Source organism: Myxine glutinosa, chromosome 4 (genome assembly GCF_964187855.1).
Source record: "Myxine glutinosa chromosome 4, kmMyxGlut1.1, whole genome shotgun sequence".
Lineage (NCBI taxonomy): Eukaryota > Metazoa > Chordata > Myxini > Myxiniformes > Myxinidae > Myxine > Myxine glutinosa.
In genome coordinates this window covers 39,137,122-39,159,166 of record NC_136264.1, presented here as the reverse complement: position 1 = coordinate 39,159,166, position 22,045 = coordinate 39,137,122, and the positions used below count along the sequence as shown (strand labels likewise).

The window sequence follows — 22,045 nt, the reverse complement described above, 5'->3', positions numbered from 1 at the left end:
TCATATGTCACGTGGTCGGCCGCCATCTTGGAAAAACCGAAAAACTTTGCACCTCCATATCTCCGAAAGTGCTGAATAGAAAAAATTGAGACATGGCTCATTGTAAAGAACTCTCCATGGGGAATAAAATATGTTAATGATGATATCATCGGTCACGTGGTTCGGCCGCCATATTTGTTCTAAATGGCCGATAAAAAGTACATTCCGGCAAGTCCTCGGTCTCTGACCGATTTTTCATCTGTTTGTTACTTGCCGGAAAAAATTTTCCGGCAAGTATGTTGATCTGTTCGTTTGTCTGTCTGTCTGTCTGTCTGTCTGTTTGTCTGTTTGTCTGTTTGCAGCACTGCGTCTACACCGTTGCACGGAAAATCGCCAAACTTTGCACACATATTCGTCTTGCCCTGGAATAGACTGTGCCCAATTTATGACGTCATCGGTCACGTGTTTCGGCGGCCATCTTGGAAAAACCGAAATAATTTGCACCGCTATATCTCCGAAAGTACTGAACAGAAAAAATTGAGACATGGCTCATTGTGAAGAACTCTCCATGGGGAATAAAATATGTTAATGATGACGTCATCAGTCACGTGGTCGGCCGCCATCTTGGAAAAACGGCAAAACTTTGCACCTCCATATCTCTGAAAGTACTGAATAGAAAAAATTGAGACATGGCTCATTGTAAAGAACTCTCCATGGGGAATAAAATATGTGATTGATGACGTCATCAGTCACGTGGTCGGCCGCCATCTTGGAAAAACCGAAAAACTCTGCACCTCCACATCTCCAAAAGTCATGAATAGAAAAAATTGAGGTATGGCTCATTGTAAAGAACTCTCTATGGGGAATAAAATATGTTAATGATGACGTCATCGGTCACGTGGTTCGGCCGCCATATTTGTCCTAAATGGCCGATAAAAAAGTACATTCCGGCAAGTCCTCGGTCTCTGACCGATTTTTCATCTGTCTGTTTGTCTGTTTGTCTGTTTGCAGCACTACGTCTACACCGTTGCACGTAGAATCACCAAACTTTGCACACGTATTTGTCTTGCCCTCTAATATACTGTGCCCAAATGATGACGTCATCGGTCACGTGGTTCGGCCGCCATCTTGGAAAAACCGAAAAATTTTGCACCTCGATATCTCAAAGTGCTGAACAGAAAAAATTGAGACATGGCTCATTGTAAAGAACTCTCCATGGGGAATAAAATATGTTAATGATGACGTCATCGGTCACGTGGTTCGGCCGCCATCTTGGAAAAAACGAAAATTTTTGCACCTCCATATCTCCGAAAGTCCTGAACAGAAAAAATTGAGACATGGCTCATTGTAAAGAACTCTCCATGGGTAATAAAATATGTTAATGATGACGTCATCAGTCACGTGGTTCGGCCGCCATCTTGGGAAAACCGAAAAACTTTGCACCACTATATCTCCAAAAGTGCTGAACAGAAAAAATGGAGACATGGCTCATTGTGAAGAACTCTCCATGTGGAATAAAATATGTTAATGATGACGTCATCAGTCACGTGGTTCGGCCGCCATCTTGGAAAAACCGAAAAACTTTGCACATCCATATCTCTGAATGTACTGAATAGAAAAAATTGAGACATGGCTCATTGCAAAGAACTCTCCATGGAGAATACAATATGTTAATGATGACGTCATCGGTCACGTGATTCGGCCGCCATCTTGGAAAATCCGAAAAACTTTGCACCTCCATATCTCCGAAAGTGCTGAATAGAAAAAATTGAGACATGGCTCTTTGTAAAGAACTCTCCATGGGGAATAAAATTTGTTAATGATGACCTCATCAGTCACGTGGTTCGGCCGCCATCTTGGAAAAACGGCAAAACTTTGCACCACTATATCTCCAAAAGTGCTGAACAGAAAAAATTGAGACATGGCTCATTGTAAAGAACTCTCCATGGGGAATAAAATATGTTAATGATGACGTAATCGGCCATGTGGTTCGGCCGCCATATTTGTCCTAAATGGCCGATAAAAAAGTAAATTCCGGCAAGTCCTCGGTCTCTGACCGATTTTTCATTACTTGCCGGAAAAATTTTTCCGGCAAGTATGTTGATCTGTTCGTTTGTTACTTGCCGGAAAAATTTTCCGGCAAGTATGTTGATCTGTTCGTTTGTTTGTCTGTCTGTCTGTTTGTCTGTCTGTTTGTCTGTTTGCAGCACTGCGTCTACACCGTTGCACGGAGAATCGCCAAACTTTGCACACATAATGGTCTTGCCCTCTAATATACTGTGCCTCAATGATGACGTCATCGGTGACGTGGTTCGGCCGCCATCTTGGAAAAACCGAATAAATTTGCACCTCTATATCTCCGAAAGTACTGAACAGAAAAAATTGAGACATGGCTCATTGGAAAGAACTCTCCATGCGGAATAAAATATGTAAATGATGACGTCATCAGTCACGTGGTTCGGTCGCCATCTTGGAAAAACGGCAAAAAGGTTGCGCCACTATATCTCCAAAAGTGCTGAACAGAAAAAATTGAGACATGGCTCATTGGAAAGAACTCTCCATGGGGAATAAAATATGTAAATGATGACGTCATCAGTCACGTGGTTCGGTCGCCATCTTGGAAAAACGGCAAAACGTTGCGCCACTATATCTCCAAAAGTGCTGAACAGAAAAAATTGAGACATGGCTCATTGGAAAGAACTCTCCATGGGGAATAAAATATGTTAATGATGCCGTCATATGTCACGTGGTCGGCCGCCATCTTGGAAAAACGGCAAAACTTTGCACCACTATATCTCCAAAAGTGCTGAACAGAAATAATTGAGACATGGCTCATTGTAAAGAACTCTCCATGGGGAATAAAATATGTTAATGATGACGTCATCAGTCACGTGGTCGGCCGCCATCTTGGAAAAACGGCAAAACTTTGCACCACAAAATCTCCAAAAGTGCTGAACAGAAAAAATTGAGACATGGCTCATTGTAAAGAACTCTCCATGGGGAATAAAATATGTTAATGATGACGCCATCGGTCACGTGGTTCGGCCGCCATCTTGGAAAAATTGGAAAACTTTGCACCACTATATCTCCAAAAGTGCAGAATGGAAAAAATTGAGACATGGCTCATTGTAAAGAACTCTCAATGGGGAATAAAATATGTTAATGATGACGTCATATGTCACGTGGTTCGGCCGCCATCTTGGAAAAACCGAAAAATTGTGCACCTCCATATCTCTGAAAGTGCTGAATAGAAAAAATTGAGACATGGCTCATTGTAAAGAACTCTCCATGGGGAATAAAATATGTTAATGATGACATCATAGGTCACGTGGTTCGGCTGCCATCTTGGAAAAACCGAAAAACGTAGCACCTCCATATCTCCAAAAGTGCTGAATAGAAAAAGTTGAGACATGGCTCTTTGTAAAGAACTCTCCATGGGGAATAATATATGTTAATGATGACGTCATCTATCACGTGCTTCGGACGCCATATTTGTCTTAAATGGCCGATAAAAGAGTACATTCCGGCAAGTCCTCGGTCTCTGACCGATTTTTCATCTGTCTGTCTGTCTGTCTGTTTGTTACTTGCCGGAAAAATTTTTCCGGCAAGTATGTTGATCTGTTCGTTTGTCTGTCTGTTTGTCTGTCTGTCTGTCTGTCTGTCTGTCTGTCTGTCTGTTTGCAGCACTGCGTCTACACCGTTGCACGTAGAATCGCCAAACTTTGCACACATATTGGTCTTGCCCTGGAATAGACTGTGCCCAATTGATGACGTCATCGGTGACGTGGTTCGGCCGCCATCTTGGAAAAACCGAAAAACTTTGCACCTCTATATCTCCGAAAGTACTGAACAGAAAAAATTGAGACATGGCTCGTTGTAAAGAACTCTCCATGGGGAATAAAATACGTAAATGATGACGTCATCAGTCACGTGGTTCTGGCGCCATCTTGGAAAAACCGAAAAACGTTGCGCCACTATATCTCCAAAAGTGCTGAACAGAAAAAATTGAGACTTGGCTCATTGTAAAGAACTCTCCATGGGGAATAAAATATGTTAATGATGACGTCATCAGTCACGTGGTCGGCCGCCATCTTGGAAAAACCGAAAAATTTTGTACCTCCATATCTCTGAATGTGCTGAATAGAAAAAATTGAGACACGGCTCATTGTAAAGAACTCCATGGGGAATAAGATATGTTAATGATGACGTCATCAGTCACGTGGTCGGCCGCCATCTTGGAAAAACGGCAAAACTTTGCACCACTATATCTCCAAAAGTGCTGAACAGAAAAAATTGAGACATGGCTCATTGTAAAGAACTCTCCATGGGGAATAAAATATGTTAATGATGACGTCATATGTCACGTGGTTCGGCCGCCATCTTGGAAAAAAATTGCACCTCCATATCTCTGAAAGTGCTGAACAGAAAAAATTGAGACATGGCTCATTGTAAAGAACTCTCCATGGGGAATAAAATTTGTTACTGATGACGTCATATGTCACGTGGTTCGGCCGCCATCTTGTCTGTCTGTTTGTCTGTTTGCAGCACTGCGTCTACACCGTTGCACGTAGAATCGCCAAACTTTGCACACATATTGGTCTTGTCTGTTTGTCTGTTTGTTACTTGCCGGAAATTTTTTTCCGGCAAGTATGTTGATCTGTTCGTTTGTTTGTCTGTCTGTCTGTTTGTCTGTCTGTTTGTCTGTCTGTTTGTCTGTTTGCAGCACTGCGTCTACACCGTTGCACGGAGAATCGCCAAACTTTGCACACATAATGGTCTTGCCCTCTAATATACTGTGCCTCAATGATGACGTCATCGGTGACGTGGTTCGGCCGCCATCTTGGAAAAACCGAATAAATTTGCACCTCTATATCTCCGAAAGTACTGAACAGAAAAAATTGAGACATGGCTCATTGGAAAGAACTCTCCATGCGGAATAAAATATGTAAATGATGACGTCATCAGTCACGTGGTTCGGTCGCCATCTTGGAAAAACGGCAAAAAGGTTGCGCCACTATATCTCCAAAAGTGCTGAACAGAAAAAATTGAGACATGGCTCATTGGAAAGAACTCTCCATGGGGAATAAAATATGTAAATGATGACGTCATCAGTCACGTGGTTCGGTCGCCATCTTGGAAAAACGGCAAAACGTTGCGCCACTATATCTCCAAAAGTGCTGAACAGAAAAAATTGAGACATGGCTCATTGGAAAGAACTCTCCATGGGGAATAAAATATGTTAATGATGCCATCATATGTCACGTGGTCGGCCGCCATCTTGGAAAAACGGCAAAACTTTGCACCACTATATCTCCAAAAGTGCTGAACAGAAATAATTGAGACATGGCTCATTGTAAAGAACTCTCCATGGGGAATAAAATATGTTAATGATGACGTCATCAGTCACGTGGTCGGCCGCCATCTTGGAAAAACGGCAAAACTTTGCACCACAAAATCTCCAAAAGTGCTGAACAGAAAAAATTGAGACATGGCTCATTGTAAAGAACTCTCCATGGGGAATAAAATATGTTAATGATGACGCCATCGGTCACGTGGTTCGGCCGCCATCTTGGAAAAATGGGAAAACTTTGCACCACTATATCTCCAAAAGTGCAGAATGGAAAAAATTGCGACATGGCTCATTGTAAAGAACTCTCAATGGGGAATAAAATATGTTAATGATGACGTCATATGTCACGTGGTTCGGCCGCCATCTTGGAAAAACCGAAAAATTGTGCACCTCCATATCTCTGAAAGTGCTGAATAGAAAAAATTGAGACATGGCTCATTGTAAAGAACTCTCCATGGGGAATAAAATATGTTAATGATGACATCATAGGTCACGTGGTTCGGCTGCCATCTTGGAAAAACCGAAAAACGTAGCACCTCCATATCTCCAAAAGTGCTGAATAGAAAAAGTTGAGACATGGCTCTTTGTAAAGAACTCTCCATGGGGAATAATATATGTTAATGATGACGTCATCTATCACGTGGTTCGGACGCCATATTTGTCTTAAATGGCCGATAAAAGAGTACATTCCGGCAAGTCCTCGGTCTCTGACCGATTTTTCATCTGTTTGTCTGTTTGTCTGTCTGTTTGTCTGTTTGCAGCACTGCGTCTACACCGTTGCACGGAGAATCGCCAAACTTTGCACACATAATGGTCTTGCCCTCTAATATACTGTGCCCCAATGATGACGTCATCGGTGACGTGGTTCGGCCGCCATCTTGGAAAAACCGAATAAATTTGCACCTCTATATCTCCGAAAGTACTGAACAGAAAAAATTGAGACATGGCTCATTGTAAAGAACTCTCCATGGGGAATAAAATATGTAAATGATGACGTCATCAGTCACGTGGTTCGGTCGCCATCTTGGAAAAACGGCAAATCGTTGCGCCACTATATCTCCAAAAGTGCTGAACAGAAAAAATTGAGACATGGCTCATTGGAAAGAACTCTCCATGGGGAATAAAATATGTTAATGATGACGTCATATGTCACGTGGTCGGCCGCCATCTTGGAAAAACGGCAAAACTTTGCACCACTATATCTCCAAAAGTGCTGAACAGAAATAATTGAGACATGGCTCATTGTAAAGAACTCTCCATGGGGAATAAAATATGTTAATGATGACGTCATCGGTCACCTGGTCGGCCGCCATCTTGGAAAAACGGCAAAACTTTGCACCACTATATCTCCAAAAGTGCTGAACAGAAAAAATTGAGACATGGCTCATTGTAAAGAACTCTCCATGGGGAATAAAATATGTTAATGATGATGTCATATGTAACGTGGTTCGGCCGCCATCTTGGAAAAACCGAAAAACTTAGCACCTCTATGTGTCCAAAAGTGCTGAATAGAAAAAATTGAGACATGCCTCATTGTAAAGAACTCTCCATGGGGAATAAAATATGTTAATGATGACGTCATCGGTCACGTGGTTCGGCCGCCATATTTGTCCTAAATGGCGGATAAAAAAGTACATTCCGGCAAGTCCTCGGTCTCTGACCGATTTTTCATTACTTGCCGGAAAAATTTTCCGGCAAGTATGTTGATCTGTTCGTTTGTTACTTGCCGGAAAAATTTTCCGGCAAGTATGTTGATCTGTTCGTTTGTTTGTCTGTCTGTCTGTTTGTCTGTCTGTTTGTCTGTCTGTTTGTCTGTTTGCAGCACTGCGTCTACACCGTTGCACGGAGAATCGCCAAACTTTGCACACATAATGGTCTTGCCCTCTAATATACTGTGCCTCAATGATGACGTCATCAGTGACGTGGTTCGGCCGCCATCTTGGATAAACCGAATAAATTTGCACCTCTATATCTCCGAAAGTACTGAACAGAAAAAATTGAGACATGGCTCATTGTAAAGAACTCTCCATGGGGAATAAAATATGTTAATGATGACGTCATATGTCACGTGGTCGGCCGCCATCTTGGAAAAACGGCAAAAATTTGCACCACTATATCTCCAAAAGTGCTGAACAGAAAAAATTGAGACATGGCTCATTGTAAAGAACTCTCCATGGGGAATAAAATATGTAAATGATGACGTCATCAGTCACGTGGTTCGGTCGCCATCTTGGAAAAACGGCAAATCGTTGCGCCACTATATCTCCAAAAGTGCTGAACAGAAAAAATTGAGACATGGCTCATTGGAAAGAACTCTCCATGGGGAATAAAATATGTTAATGATGACGTCATATGTCACGTGGTCGGCCGCCATCTTGGAAAAACGGCAAAACTTTGCACCACTATATCTCCAAAAGTGCTGAACAGAATAATTGAGACATGGCTCATTGTAAAGAACTCTCCATGGGGAATAAAATATGTTAATGATGACGTCATCAGTCACGTGGTCGGCCGCCATCTTGGAAAAATGGGAAAACTTTGCACCACTATATCTCCAAAAGTGCAGAATGGAAAAAATTGAGACATGGCTCATTGTAAAGAACTCTCAATGGGGAATAAAATATGTTAATGATGACGTCATATGTCACGTGGTTCGGCCGCCATCTTGGAAAAACCGAAAAATTGTGCACCTCCATATCTCTGAAAGTGCTGAATAGAAAAACTTGAGACATGGCTCATTGTAAAGAACTCTCCATGGGGAATAAAATATGTTAATGATGACATCATAGGTCACGTGGTTCGGCTGCCATCTTGGAAAAACCGAAAAACGTAGCACCTCCATATCTCCAAAAGTGCTGAATAGAAAAAGTTGAGACATGGCTCTTTGTGAAGAACTCTCCATGGGGAATAATATATGTTAATGATGACGTCATCTATCACGTGGTTCGGACGCCATATTTGTCTTAAATGGCCGATAAAAGAGTACATTCCGGCAAGTCCTCGGTCTCTGACCGATTTTTCATTTGTCTGTCTGTCTGTTTGTCTGTCTGTTTGTCTGTCTGTTTGTCTGTTTGCAGCACTGCGTCTACACCGTTGCACGGAGAATCGCCAAACTTTGCACACATAATGGTCTTGCCCTCTAATATACTGTGCCTCAATGATGACGTCATCAGTGACGTGGTTCGGCCGCCATCTTGGAAAAACCGAATAAATTTGCACCTCTATATCTCCGAAAGTACTGAACAGAAAAAATTGAGACATGGCTCATTGTAAAGAACTCTCCATGGGGAATAAAATATGTTAATGATGACGTCATATGTCACGTGGTCGGCCGCCATCTTGGAAAAACGGCAAAAATTTGCACCACTATATCTCCAAAAGTGCTGAACAGAAAAAATTGAGACATGGCTCATTGTAAAGAACTCTCCATGGGGAATAAAATATGTAAATGATGACGTCATCAGTCACGTGGTTCGGGCGCCATCTTGGAAAAACGGCAAAACGTTGCGCCACTATATCTCCAAAAGTGCTGAACAGAAAAAATTGAGACATGGCTCATTGTAAAGAACTCTCCATGGGGAATAAAATATGTTAATGATGACGTCATATGTCACGTGGTCGGCCGCCATCTTGGAAAAACCGAAAAATTTTGCACCTCCATATCTCTGAATGTGCTGAATAGAAAAAATTGAGACATGGCTCATTGTAAAGAACTCTCCATGGGGAATAAAATATGTTAATGATGATGCCATCGGTCACGTGGTTCGGCCGCCATCTTGGAAAAACGGCAAAAACTTTGCACCACTATATCTCCAAAAGTGCAGAATGGAAAAAATTGAGACATGGCTCATTGTAAAGAACTCTCCATGGGGAATAAAATATGTTAATGATGACGTCATCAGTCACGTGGTTCGGCCGCCATATTTGTCCTAAATGGCCGATAAAAAAGTACATTCCGGCAAGTCCTCGGTCTCTGACCGATTTTTCATTACTTGCCGGAAAATATTCCGGCAAGTATGTTGATCTGTTCGTTTGTTACTTGCCGGAAAAGATTCCGGCAAGTATGTTGATCTGTTCGTTTGTTTGTCTGTCTGTCTGTTTGTCTGTCTGTTTGCAGCACTGCGTCTACACCGTTGCACGTAGAATTGCCAAACTTTGCACACATATTGGTCTTGCCCTGGAATAGACTGTGCCCAATTGATGACGTCATCGGTGAAGTGGTTCGGCCGCCATCTTGGAAAAACCGAAAAACTTTGCACCTCTATATCTCCGAAAGTACTGAACAGAAAAAATAAACTCTCCGTGGGGAATAAAATATGTTATGTTATAAAAAGTAAAGAACTCTCCGTGGGGAATAAAATATGTTAATGATGACGTCATCGGTCACGTGGTTCGGCCGCCATATTTGTCCTAAATGGCCGATAAAAAAGTACATTCCGGCAAGTCCTCGGTCTCTGACCGATTTTTCATTTGTCTGTTTGTCTGTTTGTCTGTTTGCAGCACTACGTCTACACCGTTGCACGTAGAATCGCCAAACTTGGCACACATATTGGTCTTGCCCTCTAATATACTGTGCCCAAATGATGACGTCATCGGTGACGTGGTTCGGCCGCCATCTTGGAAAAACCGAAAAACTTTGCACCTCCATATCTCTGAAAGTACTGAATAGAAAAAATTGAGACATGGCTCATTGTAAAGAACTCTTGATGGGGAATAAAATATGTTAATGATGACGTCATCAGTTACGTAGTTCGGCCGCCATCTTGGAAAAACCGAAAAACCTACCACCTCCATATCTCCCAAAGTGCTGAATAGAAAAAATTGAGATGTGACTCATTGTAAAGAACTCTCCATGGGGAATAAAATATGTTAATGATGACGTCATAGGTAACGTGGTTCGGCCGCCATCTTGGAAAAACCGAAAAACGTTGCACCTCCATATCTCCAAAAATGCTCAATATAAAAAATTGAGACATGGCTCATTGTAAAGAACTCTCCATGGGGAATAAAATATGTTCATGATGACATCATCGGTCACGTGGTTCGGCCGCCATATTTGTCCTAAATGGTCGATAAAAAAGTAAATTCCGGCAAGTCCTCGGTCTCTGACCGATTTTTCATCTGTCTGTCTGTCTGTTTGCAGCACTGCGTCTACACCGTTGCACGTAGAATCGCCAAACTTTGCACCACTATATCTCCAAAAGTGCTGAACAGAAAATATTGAGACATGGCTCATTGTAAAGAACTCTCCATGGGGAATAAAATATGTTAATGATGACGTCATCAGTCACGTGGTCGGCCACCATCTTGGAAAAACGGCAAAACTTTGCACCACTATATCTCCAAAAGTGCTGAATAGAAAAAATTGAGACATGGCTCATTGCAAAGAACTCTCCATGGGGAATAAAATATGTTAATGATGACGTCATCGGTCACGTGGTTCGGCCGCCATCTTGGAAAAAACGAAAAACTTTGCACCTCCATATCCCCGAAAGTGCTGAATAGAAAAAATTGAGACATGGCTCATTGTAAAGAACTCTCCATGGGGAATCAAATATGTTCATCATGACGTCATTGGTCACGTGGTTCGGCTGCTATATTTGTCCTAAATGGCCAATAAAAAAGTACATTCCGGCAAGTCCTCGGTCTCTGACCGATTTTTCATCTGTTTGTCTGTCTGTTTGCAGCACTGCGTCTACACCGTTGCACGGAGAATCGCCAAACTTTGCACACATATTCGTCTTGCCCTGGAATAGACTGTGCCTAATTGATGACGTCATCGGTGACGTGGTTCGGCCGCCATCTTGGAAAAACCGAAAAACTTTGCACCTCTATATCTCTGAAAGTACTGTACAGATAAAATTGAGACATGGCTCATTGTAAAGAACTCTCCATGGGGAATAAAATATGTTAATGATGACGTCATATGTCACGTGGTCGGCCGCCATCTTGGAAAAACGGCAAAACTTTGCACCACTATATCTCCAAAAGTGCTGAACAGAAAAAATTGAGACATGGCTCATTGTAAAGAACTCTCCATGGGGAATAAAATATGTTAATGATGACGTCATCAGTCACGTGGTCGGCCGCCATCTTGGAAAAACCGAAAAAATTAGCACCTCCATATCTCCAAAAGTGCTGAACAGAAAAAATTGAGACATGACTCATTGTAAAGAACACCCCATGGGGAATAAAATATGTTAATGATGACGTCATCAGTCACGTGGTCGGCTGCCATCTTGGAAAAACGGCAAAACTTTGCACCACTATATCTCCAAAAGTGCAGAATGGAAAAAATTGAGAGATGGCTCATTGTAAAGAACTCTCCATGGGGAATAAAATATGTTAATGATGACGTCATGTATCACGTAGTTCGGCCGCCATATTTGTTCGAAATGGCCGATAAAAAAGTACATTCCGGCAAGTCCTCGGTCTCTGACCGATTTTTCATTACTTGCCGGAAATTTTTTTCCGGCAAGTATGTTGATCTGTTCGTTTGTTACTTGCCGGAAATTTTTTTCCGGCAAGTATGTTGATCTGTTCGTTTGTTTGTCTGTCTGTCTGTTTGTCTGTCTGTTTGTCTGTCTGTTTGTCTGTTTGCAGCACTGCGTCTACACCGTTGCACGGAGAATCGCCAAACTTTGCACACATAATGGTCTTGCCCTCTAATATACTGTGCCTCAATGATGACGTCATCGGTGACGTGGTTCGGCCGCCATCTTGGAAAAACCGAATAAATTTGCACCTCTATATCTCCGAAAGTACTGAACAGAAAAAATTGAGACATGGCTCATTGGAAAGAACTCTCCATGCGGAATAAAATATGTAAATGATGACGTCATCAGTCACGTGGTTCGGTCGCCATCTTGGAAAAACGGCAAAAAGGTTGCGCCACTATATCTCCAAAAGTGCTGAACAGAAAAAATTGAGACATGGCTCATTGGAAAGAACTCTCCATGGGGAATAAAATATGTAAATGATGACGTCATCAGTCACGTGGTTCGGTCGCCATCTTGGAAAAACGGCAAAACGTTGCGCCACTATATCTCCAAAAGTGCTGAACAGAAAAAATTGAGACATGGCTCATTGGAAAGAACTCTCCATGGGGAATAAAATATGTTAATGATGCCATCATATGTCACGTGGTCGGCCGCCATCTTGGAAAAACGGCAAAACTTTGCACCACTATATCTCCAAAAGTGCTGAACAGAAATAATTGAGACATGGCTCATTGTAAAGAACTCTCCATGGGGAATAAAATATGTTAATGATGACGTCATCAGTCACGTGGTCGGCCGCCATCTTGGAAAAACGGCAAAACTTTGCACCACAAAATCTCCAAAAGTGCTGAACAGAAAAAATTGAGACATGGCTCATTGTAAAGAACTCTCCATGGGGAATAAAATATGTTAATGATGACGCCATCGGTCACGTGGTTCGGCCGCCATCTTGGAAAAATGGGAAAACTTTGCACCACTATATCTCCAAAAGTGCAGAATGGAAAAAATTGCGACATGGCTCATTGTAAAGAACTCTCAATGGGGAATAAAATATGTTAATGATGACGTCATATGTCACGTGGTTCGGCCGCCATCTTGGAAAAACCGAAAAATTGTGCACCTCCATATCTCTGAAAGTGCTGAATAGAAAAAATTGAGACATGGCTCATTGTAAAGAACTCTCCATGGGGAATAAAATATGTTAATGATGACATCATAGGTCACGTGGTTCGGCTGCCATCTTGGAAAAACCGAAAAACGTAGCACCTCCATATCTCCAAAAGTGCTGAATAGAAAAAGTTGAGACATGGCTCTTTGTAAAGAACTCTCCATGGGGAATAATATATGTTAATGATGACGTCATCTATCACGTGGTTCGGACGCCATATTTGTCTTAAATGGCCGATAAAAGAGTACATTCCGGCAAGTCCTCGGTCTCTGACCGATTTTTCATCTGTTTGTCTGTTTGTCTGTCTGTTTGTCTGTTTGCAGCACTGCGTCTACACCGTTGCACGGAGAATCGCCAAACTTTGCACACATAATGGTCTTGCCCTCTAATATACTGTGCCCCAATGATGACGTCATCGGTGACGTGGTTCGGCCGCCATCTTGGAAAAACCGAATAAATTTGCACCTCTATATCTCCGAAAGTACTGAACAGAAAAAATTGAGACATGGCTCATTGTAAAGAACTCTCCATGGGGAATAAAATATGTAAATGATGACGTCATCAGTCACGTGGTTCGGTCGCCATCTTGGAAAAACGGCAAATCGTTGCGCCACTATATCTCCAAAAGTGCTGAACAGAAAAAATTGAGACATGGCTCATTGGAAAGAACTCTCCATGGGGAATAAAATATGTTAATGATGACGTCATATGTCACGTGGTCGGCCGCCATCTTGGAAAAACGGCAAAACTTTGCACCACTATATCTCCAAAAGTGCTGAACAGAAATAATTGAGACATGGCTCATTGTAAAGAACTCTCCATGGGGAATAAAATATGTTAATGATGACGTCATCGGTCACCTGGTCGGCCGCCATCTTGGAAAAACGGCAAAACTTTGCACCACTATATCTCCAAAAGTGCTGAACAGAAAAAATTGAGACATGGCTCATTGTAAAGAACTCTCCATGGGGAATAAAATATGTTAATGATGATGTCATATGTAACGTGGTTCGGCCGCCATCTTGGAAAAACCGAAAAACTTAGCACCTCTATGTGTCCAAAAGTGCTGAATAGAAAAAATTGAGACATGCCTCATTGTAAAGAACTCTCCATGGGGAATAAAATATGTTAATGATGACGTCATCGGTCACGTGGTTCGGCCGCCATATTTGTCCTAAATGGCGGATAAAAAAGTACATTCCGGCAAGTCCTCGGTCTCTGACCGATTTTTCATTACTTGCCGGAAAAATTTTCCGGCAAGTATGTTGATCTGTTCGTTTGTTTGTCTGTCTGTCTGTTTGTCTGTCTGTTTGTCTGTCTGTTTGTCTGTTTGCAGCACTGCGTCTACACCGTTGCACGGAGAATCGCCAAACTTTGCACACATAATGGTCTTGCCCTCTAATATACTGTGCCTCAATGATGACGTCATCAGTGACGTGGTTCGGCCGCCATCTTGGAAAAACCGAATAAATTTGCACCTCTATATCTCCGAAAGTACTGAACAGAAAAAATTGAGACATGGCTCATTGTAAAGAACTCTCCATGGGGAATAAAATATGTTAATGATGACGTCATATGTCACGTGGTCGGCCGCCATCTTGGAAAAACGGCAAAAATTTGCACCACTATATCTCCAAAAGTGCTGAACAGAAAAAATTGAGACATGGCTCATTGTAAAGAACTCTCCATGGGGAATAAAATATGTAAATGATGACGTCATCAGTCACGTGGTTCGGGCGCCATCTTGGAAAAACGGCAAAACGTTGCGCCACTATATCTCCAAAAGTGCTGAACAGAAAAAATTGAGACATGGCTCATTGTAAAGAACTCTCCATGGGGAATAAAATATGTTAATGATGACGTCATATGTCACGTGGTCGGCCGCCATCTTGGAAAAACCGAAAAATTTTGCACCTCCATATCTCTGAATGTGCTGAATAGAAAAAATTGAGACATGGCTCATTGTAAAGAACTCTCCATGGGGAATAAAATATGTTAATGATGATGCCATCGGTCACGTGGTTCGGCCGCCATCTTGGAAAAACGGCAAAAACTTTGCACCACTATATCTCCAAAAGTGCAGAATGGAAAAAATTGAGACATGGCTCATTGTAAAGAACTCTCCATGGGGAATAAAATATGTTAATGATGACGTCATCAGTCACGTGGTTCGGCCGCCATATTTGTCCTAAATGGCCGATAAAAAAGTACATTCCGGCAAGTCCTCGGTCTCTGACCGATTTTTCATTACTTGCCGGAAAATATTCCGGCAAGTATGTTGATCTGTTCGTTTGTTTGTCTGTTTGTCTGTTTGTCTGTTTGCAGCACTACGTCTACACCGTTGCACGTAGAATCGCCAAACTTGGCACACATATTGGTCTTGCCCTCTAATATACTGTGCCCAAATGATGACGTCATCGGTGACGTGGTTCGGCCGCCATCTTGGAAAAACCGAAAAACTTTGCACCTCCATATCTCTGAAAGTACTGAATAGAAAAAATTGAGACATGGCTCATTGTAAAGAACTCTTGATGGGGAATAAAATATGTTAATGATGACGTCATCAGTTACGTAGTTCGGCCGCCATCTTGGAAAAACCGAAAAACCTACCACCTCCATATCTCCCAAAGTGCTGAATAGAAAAAATTGAGATGTGACTCATTGTAAAGAACTCTCCATGGGGAATAAAATATGTTAATGATGACGTCATAGGTAACGTGGTTCGGCCGCCATCTTGGAAAAACCGAAAAACGTTGCACCTCCATATCTCCAAAAATGCTCAATATAAAAAATTGAGACATGGCTCATTGTAAAGAACTCTCCATGGGGAATAAAATATGTTCATGATGACATCATCGGTCACGTGGTTCGGCCGCCATATTTGTCCTAAATGGTCGATAAAAAAGTAAATTCCGGCAAGTCCTCGGTCTCTGACCGATTTTTCATCTGTCTGTCTGTCTGTTTGCAGCACTGCGTCTACACCGTTGCACGTAGAATCGCCAAACTTTGCACCACTATATCTCCAAAAGTGCTGAACAGAAAATATTGAGACATGGCTCATTGTAAAGAACTCTCCATGGGGAATAAAATATGTTAATGATGACGTCATCAGTCACGTGGTCGGCCACCATCTTGGAAAAACGGCAAAACTTTGCACCACTATATCTCCAAAAGTGCTGAATAGAAAAAATTGAGACATGGCTCATTGCAAAGAACTCTCCATGGGGAATAAAATATGTTAATGATGACGTCATCGGTCACGTGGTTCGGCCGCCATCTTGGAAAAAACGAAAAACTTTGCACCTCCATATCCCCGAAAGTGCTGAATAGAAAAAATTGAGACATGGCTCATTGTAAAGAACTCTCCATGGGGAATCAAATATGTTCATCATGACGTCATTGGTCACGTGGTTCGGCTGCTATATTTGTCCTAAATGGCCAATAAAAAAGTACATTCCGGCAAGTCCTCGGTCTCTGACCGATTTTTCATCTGTTTGTCTGTCTGTTTGCAGCACTGCGTCTACACCGTTGCACGGAGAATCGCCAAACTTTGCACACATATTCGTCTTGCCCTGGAATAGACTGTGCCTAATTGATGACGTCATCGGTGACGTGGTTCGGCCGCCATCTTGGAAAAACCGAAAAACTTTGCACCTCTATATCTCTGAAAGTACTGTACAGATAAAATTGAGACATGGCTCATTGTAAAGAACTCTCCATGGGGAATAAAATATGTTAATGATGACGTCATATGTCACGTGGTCGGCCGCCATCTTGGAAAAACGGCAAAACTTTGCACCACTATATCTCCAAAAGTGCTGAACAGAAAAAATTGAGACATGGCTCATTGTAAAGAACTCTCCATGGGGAATAAAATATGTTAATGATGACGTCATCAGTCACGTGGTCGGCCGCCATCTTGGAAAAACCGAAAAAATTAGCACCTCCATATCTCCAAAAGTGCTGAACAGAAAAAATTGAGACATGACTCATTGTAAAGAACACCCCATGGGGAATAAAATATGTTAATGATGACGTCATCAGTCACGTGGTCGGCTGCCATCTTGGAAAAACGGCAAAACTTTGCACCACTAAATCTCCAAAAGTGCTGAACAGAAAAAATTGAGACATGGCTCAATGTAAAGAACTCTCCATGGGGAATAAAATATGTTAATGATGATGTCATATGTCACGTGGTCGGCCGCCATCTTGGAAAAACGGCAAAACTTTGCACCACTATATCTCCAAAAGTGCTGAACAGAAAATATTGAGACATGGCTCATTGTAAAGAACTCTCCATGGGGAATAAAATATGTTAATGATGACGTCATCAGTCACGTGGTCGGCCACCATCTTGGAAAAACGGCAAAACTTTGCACCACTATATCTCCAAAAGTGCTGAATAGAAAAAATTGAGACATGGCTCATTGCAAAGAACTCTCCATGGGGAATAAAATATGTTAATGATGACGTCATCGGTCACGTGGTTCGGCCGCCATCTTGGAAAAAACGAAAAACTTTGCACCTCCATATCCCCGAAAGTGCTGAATAGAAAAAATTGAGACATGGCTCATTGTAAAGAACTCTCCATGGGGAATCAAATATGTTCATCATGACGTCATTGGTCACGTGGTTCGGCTGCTATATTTGTCCTAAATGGCCAATAAAAAAGTACATTCCGGCAAGTCCTCGGTCTCTGACCGATTTTTCATTTGTTTGTCTATCTGTTTGTTTGTTTGTGAACAGGATATCTCAAAAAGTTGTGCATGGATTCGGACGAAATTTGGTGGAGAGGTTCGGTGTGTAAGAAGGCCCTCCTCACCTGCTATATTTGTATTTGTAATAATAAGATAGCGCAAGTCATAATTGGTTCACGAGTTATCAAACAGTGACCACTCTATTCGTCATGGGTGTGTGTCTGTTTGTCTGTCTGTCTGTCTGTCCGCAGCATAACTACCCGATGATATCATCCGATCTTGATGAAACTTGGGTGGGAGGTTGATATCATGATCTAGTTGTGTCCTGCTGAGAGTGGGCGGAGCGACGCCCGAAAAACATGTCTTTTTAGGGGGTAATCGAGTTCAAGCTACATCTTCTCCGAGGGAGTTGGTGGAATCTGACAGGGGTTTCGGTATTTGGTCAGGCCATTACGCCAATGTCATGTGTCTAGCCCCACAGAGCTCGATTTTACATTTTCGCCCCAACGTCGTCACAAGGTCACGAAATTTAGAAAAGTCGATTTTTGATGGTTTTATTACATTGTTCACTTCCTGATAGGGTGAAATGTCGTACATGATCTTATATTATCACATACATCATGAAATACAAATTTTACAACAAATTTCAGAATCTTTGATCTATGACCTTTGAAGGTCACAAAAGTCAAATTTTCAAAGTTGTCGGAATCGAACCGAATTTTCGGTATTGTGTAGCTAACTAACCTCATAACTGATTATACATTATTTTCTATCTCATTTCAAGGTCAGTAACCTTCGTTTTGACATTTCCGGGCCTGGCCTGTCTGGGCCTGTTTCGGTTATAGTCTGTCCTTTGTCATTGAATACCGCTCGCTCGTGAACCATCGTCGTCTCCTGACTTGTCAACATTTAATATGAAAAAAAATTTGTGAAGGAAAAGATTGAGTTGTTTTTATTAAGTATTGTGATTTGTGCACCCCCAAACCACCCAACCCACTCCCCTTTTTACATGCATAAGATGTTATGAAAATTACTGGAGTTTCCATAGAGACAATACTTTTGTAATGGTTCATGTATCACTAAAAACTTGTATTTCTTTCTTTTTCTGGTATCACTAACAACCTTGATTTACTTTTTCTTTCAGCTCATTGATGCCTTGGATGATGAGAGACATTTGCGAGTCAGAAATGGCAATTGTCGGAGACCTTGCAGGCCGATTTGGAGTCTGCCATTTTCTTGCAGAATGTGGAACCTTCTGGATTCTTTATATTTTATATCATATTTTGGGCATCTTTTAAATGTGCAAGATACTACCTACAATCATAGTATGCTGCTTTATCAATAAATGAAGTGCCATCATTGGCCTCTTGAGGACATATCCATTACTAAAGAAATTCCAGCGAGCATTATTTCGATCGACCTTCATATTCTGGCTGACGTGACAAAAACAAAGAAACTGGCTGACCTTTGTGAGAGAAAGCCACTGAGATGGGTATCGTCGCGTAATTTCTCATGACAGCCCATGTTGGTACCTGAGTATTCAGAGCCCACCTTTTGAGATTACGCAAACTTCCTGAGGTGTCCACCGATAAACAAAATATATTTATATTTCCAAGACAAAACTCAAAGAAGAATTACACATGCATTATAAATAAAAAATATTGTTTATGGATAACTGAGTATATATATATATATATATATATATATATATATATATATATATATATATATATATATATATATATATACACACAACTGAGGATGAAAATATGTTGAAGTTATTAAAATTGCGTTTTTTCAATGATAATGAACAGTGCTGTAATTTTATATGGTAAGTGTATCATGGCCTGTTCGGGGTAACCTTGTAACCCATTTTCACTGATTATTGGGTTACAATTACTACTACAAAAGAAAATGTACAATATAGCTATTTGTGGGATTTGATTTTATGTTACAATCGTGGGAATATCTTATAACATTGAATGGCATCAATGTTTTCATCACGCAGAAGATTCGCTCTTTCTGCTCAATAACAATTGCGATGGATTTATTTTGAGTTGGATACGGATTCAATATAATGTTGCTTGTTTTTTGCTGTAAAAAAAAAATGTTGGACAATTTGCAATCCAAAATGGATGCACATTACAGTTATTTTGTTAACCGAGCCGTCGATTGCTCTGTAACAGTGACCTCTGCATTTCAGGGATTAACTACAGTTTAATTGTCTGATAATACTGCCTATTATACTCAAGATCATGGAAATTGTGCCACATTAAAGGAAGTGGTTCATATTAAACTAACTTTTGGTATATTATTTTTGGAAGCTTTTCTTTATTAATAACTTCAAGAGCTCATCTGTAGTGTGACATTTACATGGCCACAATCCTGGGCTGCCTTCAGGTGACATGAGATTGAGAACTTCTGTCGAGCTGAAATATACCATGTGTATTTTCATTGTCACTGAAACAAGACGGAATTCAGATGGAAAATTGATGACTTGGAATGGAAAACTGAATCTGACACATAAACTAGAATGGAACTCTTCAATGTTGTGATGTTGACCGATTTTGCCTCCGCACACATTATTACATCATTATACATACTTGTACCAAGTTTGATTTTAATCCCCTTAGCTGTTCTCAGGTATCACATTTTTACCTGACATGACGTCTCACCTTTGATGCCGAAATCGAATCTGTTCATCTTTTCATCATAATATATACTTGTACCAAGTTTGGTCAAAATCCCATCACTGATTCACAAGTTAGTGTAACAGATTTTTTTTTTTACCTAATGGGACCTCTTGGCCCCATAATGTAATGCATTTATCTTTACATCATATAGACAGCAGTCATGTTCCAGGATATATGAATGAATTGAATGTAGATTGAACTTGAACGTAGAATCAGAATTGAACGTAGGATCATATTTCAAAATACATATTTGTACCAAGTTTGATTTAAATGCCTTCAGCTGTTGTGAGGTTATCACATTTTTACCTGGAATGCCCTCTGACCTCTTGATTGAATAATCCAATCAGTTCATCGTTGCATCATCGATACTTATACCAAGTTTGTTTAAAAATACCATCACTGGTTCACAAGTTGGCCCGGTAAGATAATATTTTTAGCTGCGACGAGCAGCTCTGTGAGAGGACCTTGTTGTTGTTCTTGTTGTTGGGGTGCCTTTTTGAATAGCGCATGTGCATACACTCGGACGTGCGTTGGTATAAGGTAAGAACATCACGGACTAAAATCGCGATTTGTTTGAAGAAACCAGAATAAATTTAGCAACAAAGACAACATGAATGTTTTCATATCAATCTCGTTTCACAGAACTTGACACAAATTAGGTGTAATTATTGAATAGCGCATGCGCATACACTCGGACGTGCGTTGGTATGAGGTAAGAACATCGCGGACTAAAATCGTGATTTGTTTGAAGAAACCAGAATAAATTTAGCAACAAAGACAACATGAATGTTTTCATATCAATCTCGTTTCACAGAACTTGACACAAATTAGGTGTAATTATTGAATAGCGCATGCGCGTACACTCGGACGTGCGTTGGTATGAGGTAAGAACATCGCGGACTAAAATCGCGATTTGTTTGAAGAAACCAGAATAAATTTAGCAACAAAGACAACATGAATGTTTTCATGTCAATCTCGTTTCACAGAACTTGACACAAATTAGGTCGCAAAACAAAGGACAAGACCAGAACTGAAAGACAAAAAGACGCTAGTGCATGCGTATAATTTAATGACTGGTCGAATTTGGTAGTGCATATTGCAACGGATATCCTCATGATTCTACACGTCGCAGCTGGTGACCACACAGTGGTCGTTTTTCTCTTGTTACTTAATGGGGTTGGGGGTGGGGGTAAATGTGGAGGACTTTGGTGGGAGGAAGGGGAAGAGACGGAGTATAAACTGGGGTGGGGCAGAAACGTGGTCGCACAGGTGAACCAGAGTTTAGGGGTCAGGATGGGAAGGGGTGGGTGGTGGGGTCTTGGAGGTTTTTGGATGGGGGAAGGTCAAAGTGTTGGGGTACATCTATTCTGCTACTCTGTCTGAACCTCCTTCCAGTATCGGCGCTTGCGCGTCTGCAATTCCGCACGCATTGTTTGGTACATCCGGGAAATACAGTCACGTGAAAAAGTAAGTACCACCCATGTAAAGTTTTGACTTTTTGAACATATATCAACATACAGCTATTTGATCTTCATTTCAACAATATTGATAGATAAAGGTGATATAATATAACAAATATCATGAAACATTTACATTTTATAGTCCATTGTATAATTTAAATAAACATAAATGCATATTTCGCATGTAGAAAAAGTTAA

The 22,045-nt window shown here is 41.1% G+C and overlaps 1 protein-coding gene across 1 annotated transcript in view; it reads left to right on the top strand.

Moving 5' to 3' along the window:
* The window catches only part of LOC144891700 (membrane-associated guanylate kinase, WW and PDZ domain-containing protein 1-like), a 119,123-nt gene extending 100,212 nt beyond the window's left edge, over positions 1-18,911 (top strand). The window contains exon 6 of the mRNA XM_078775649.1: positions 18,839-18,911. Within this exon, the coding sequence (XP_078631775.1) occupies positions 18,839-18,846 (8 nt within the window). The 3' untranslated portion in view covers positions 18,847-18,911. The remainder of the gene's footprint in view (positions 1-18,838) is intronic.
* Positions 18,912-22,045: the final 3,134 nt, after the last annotated feature.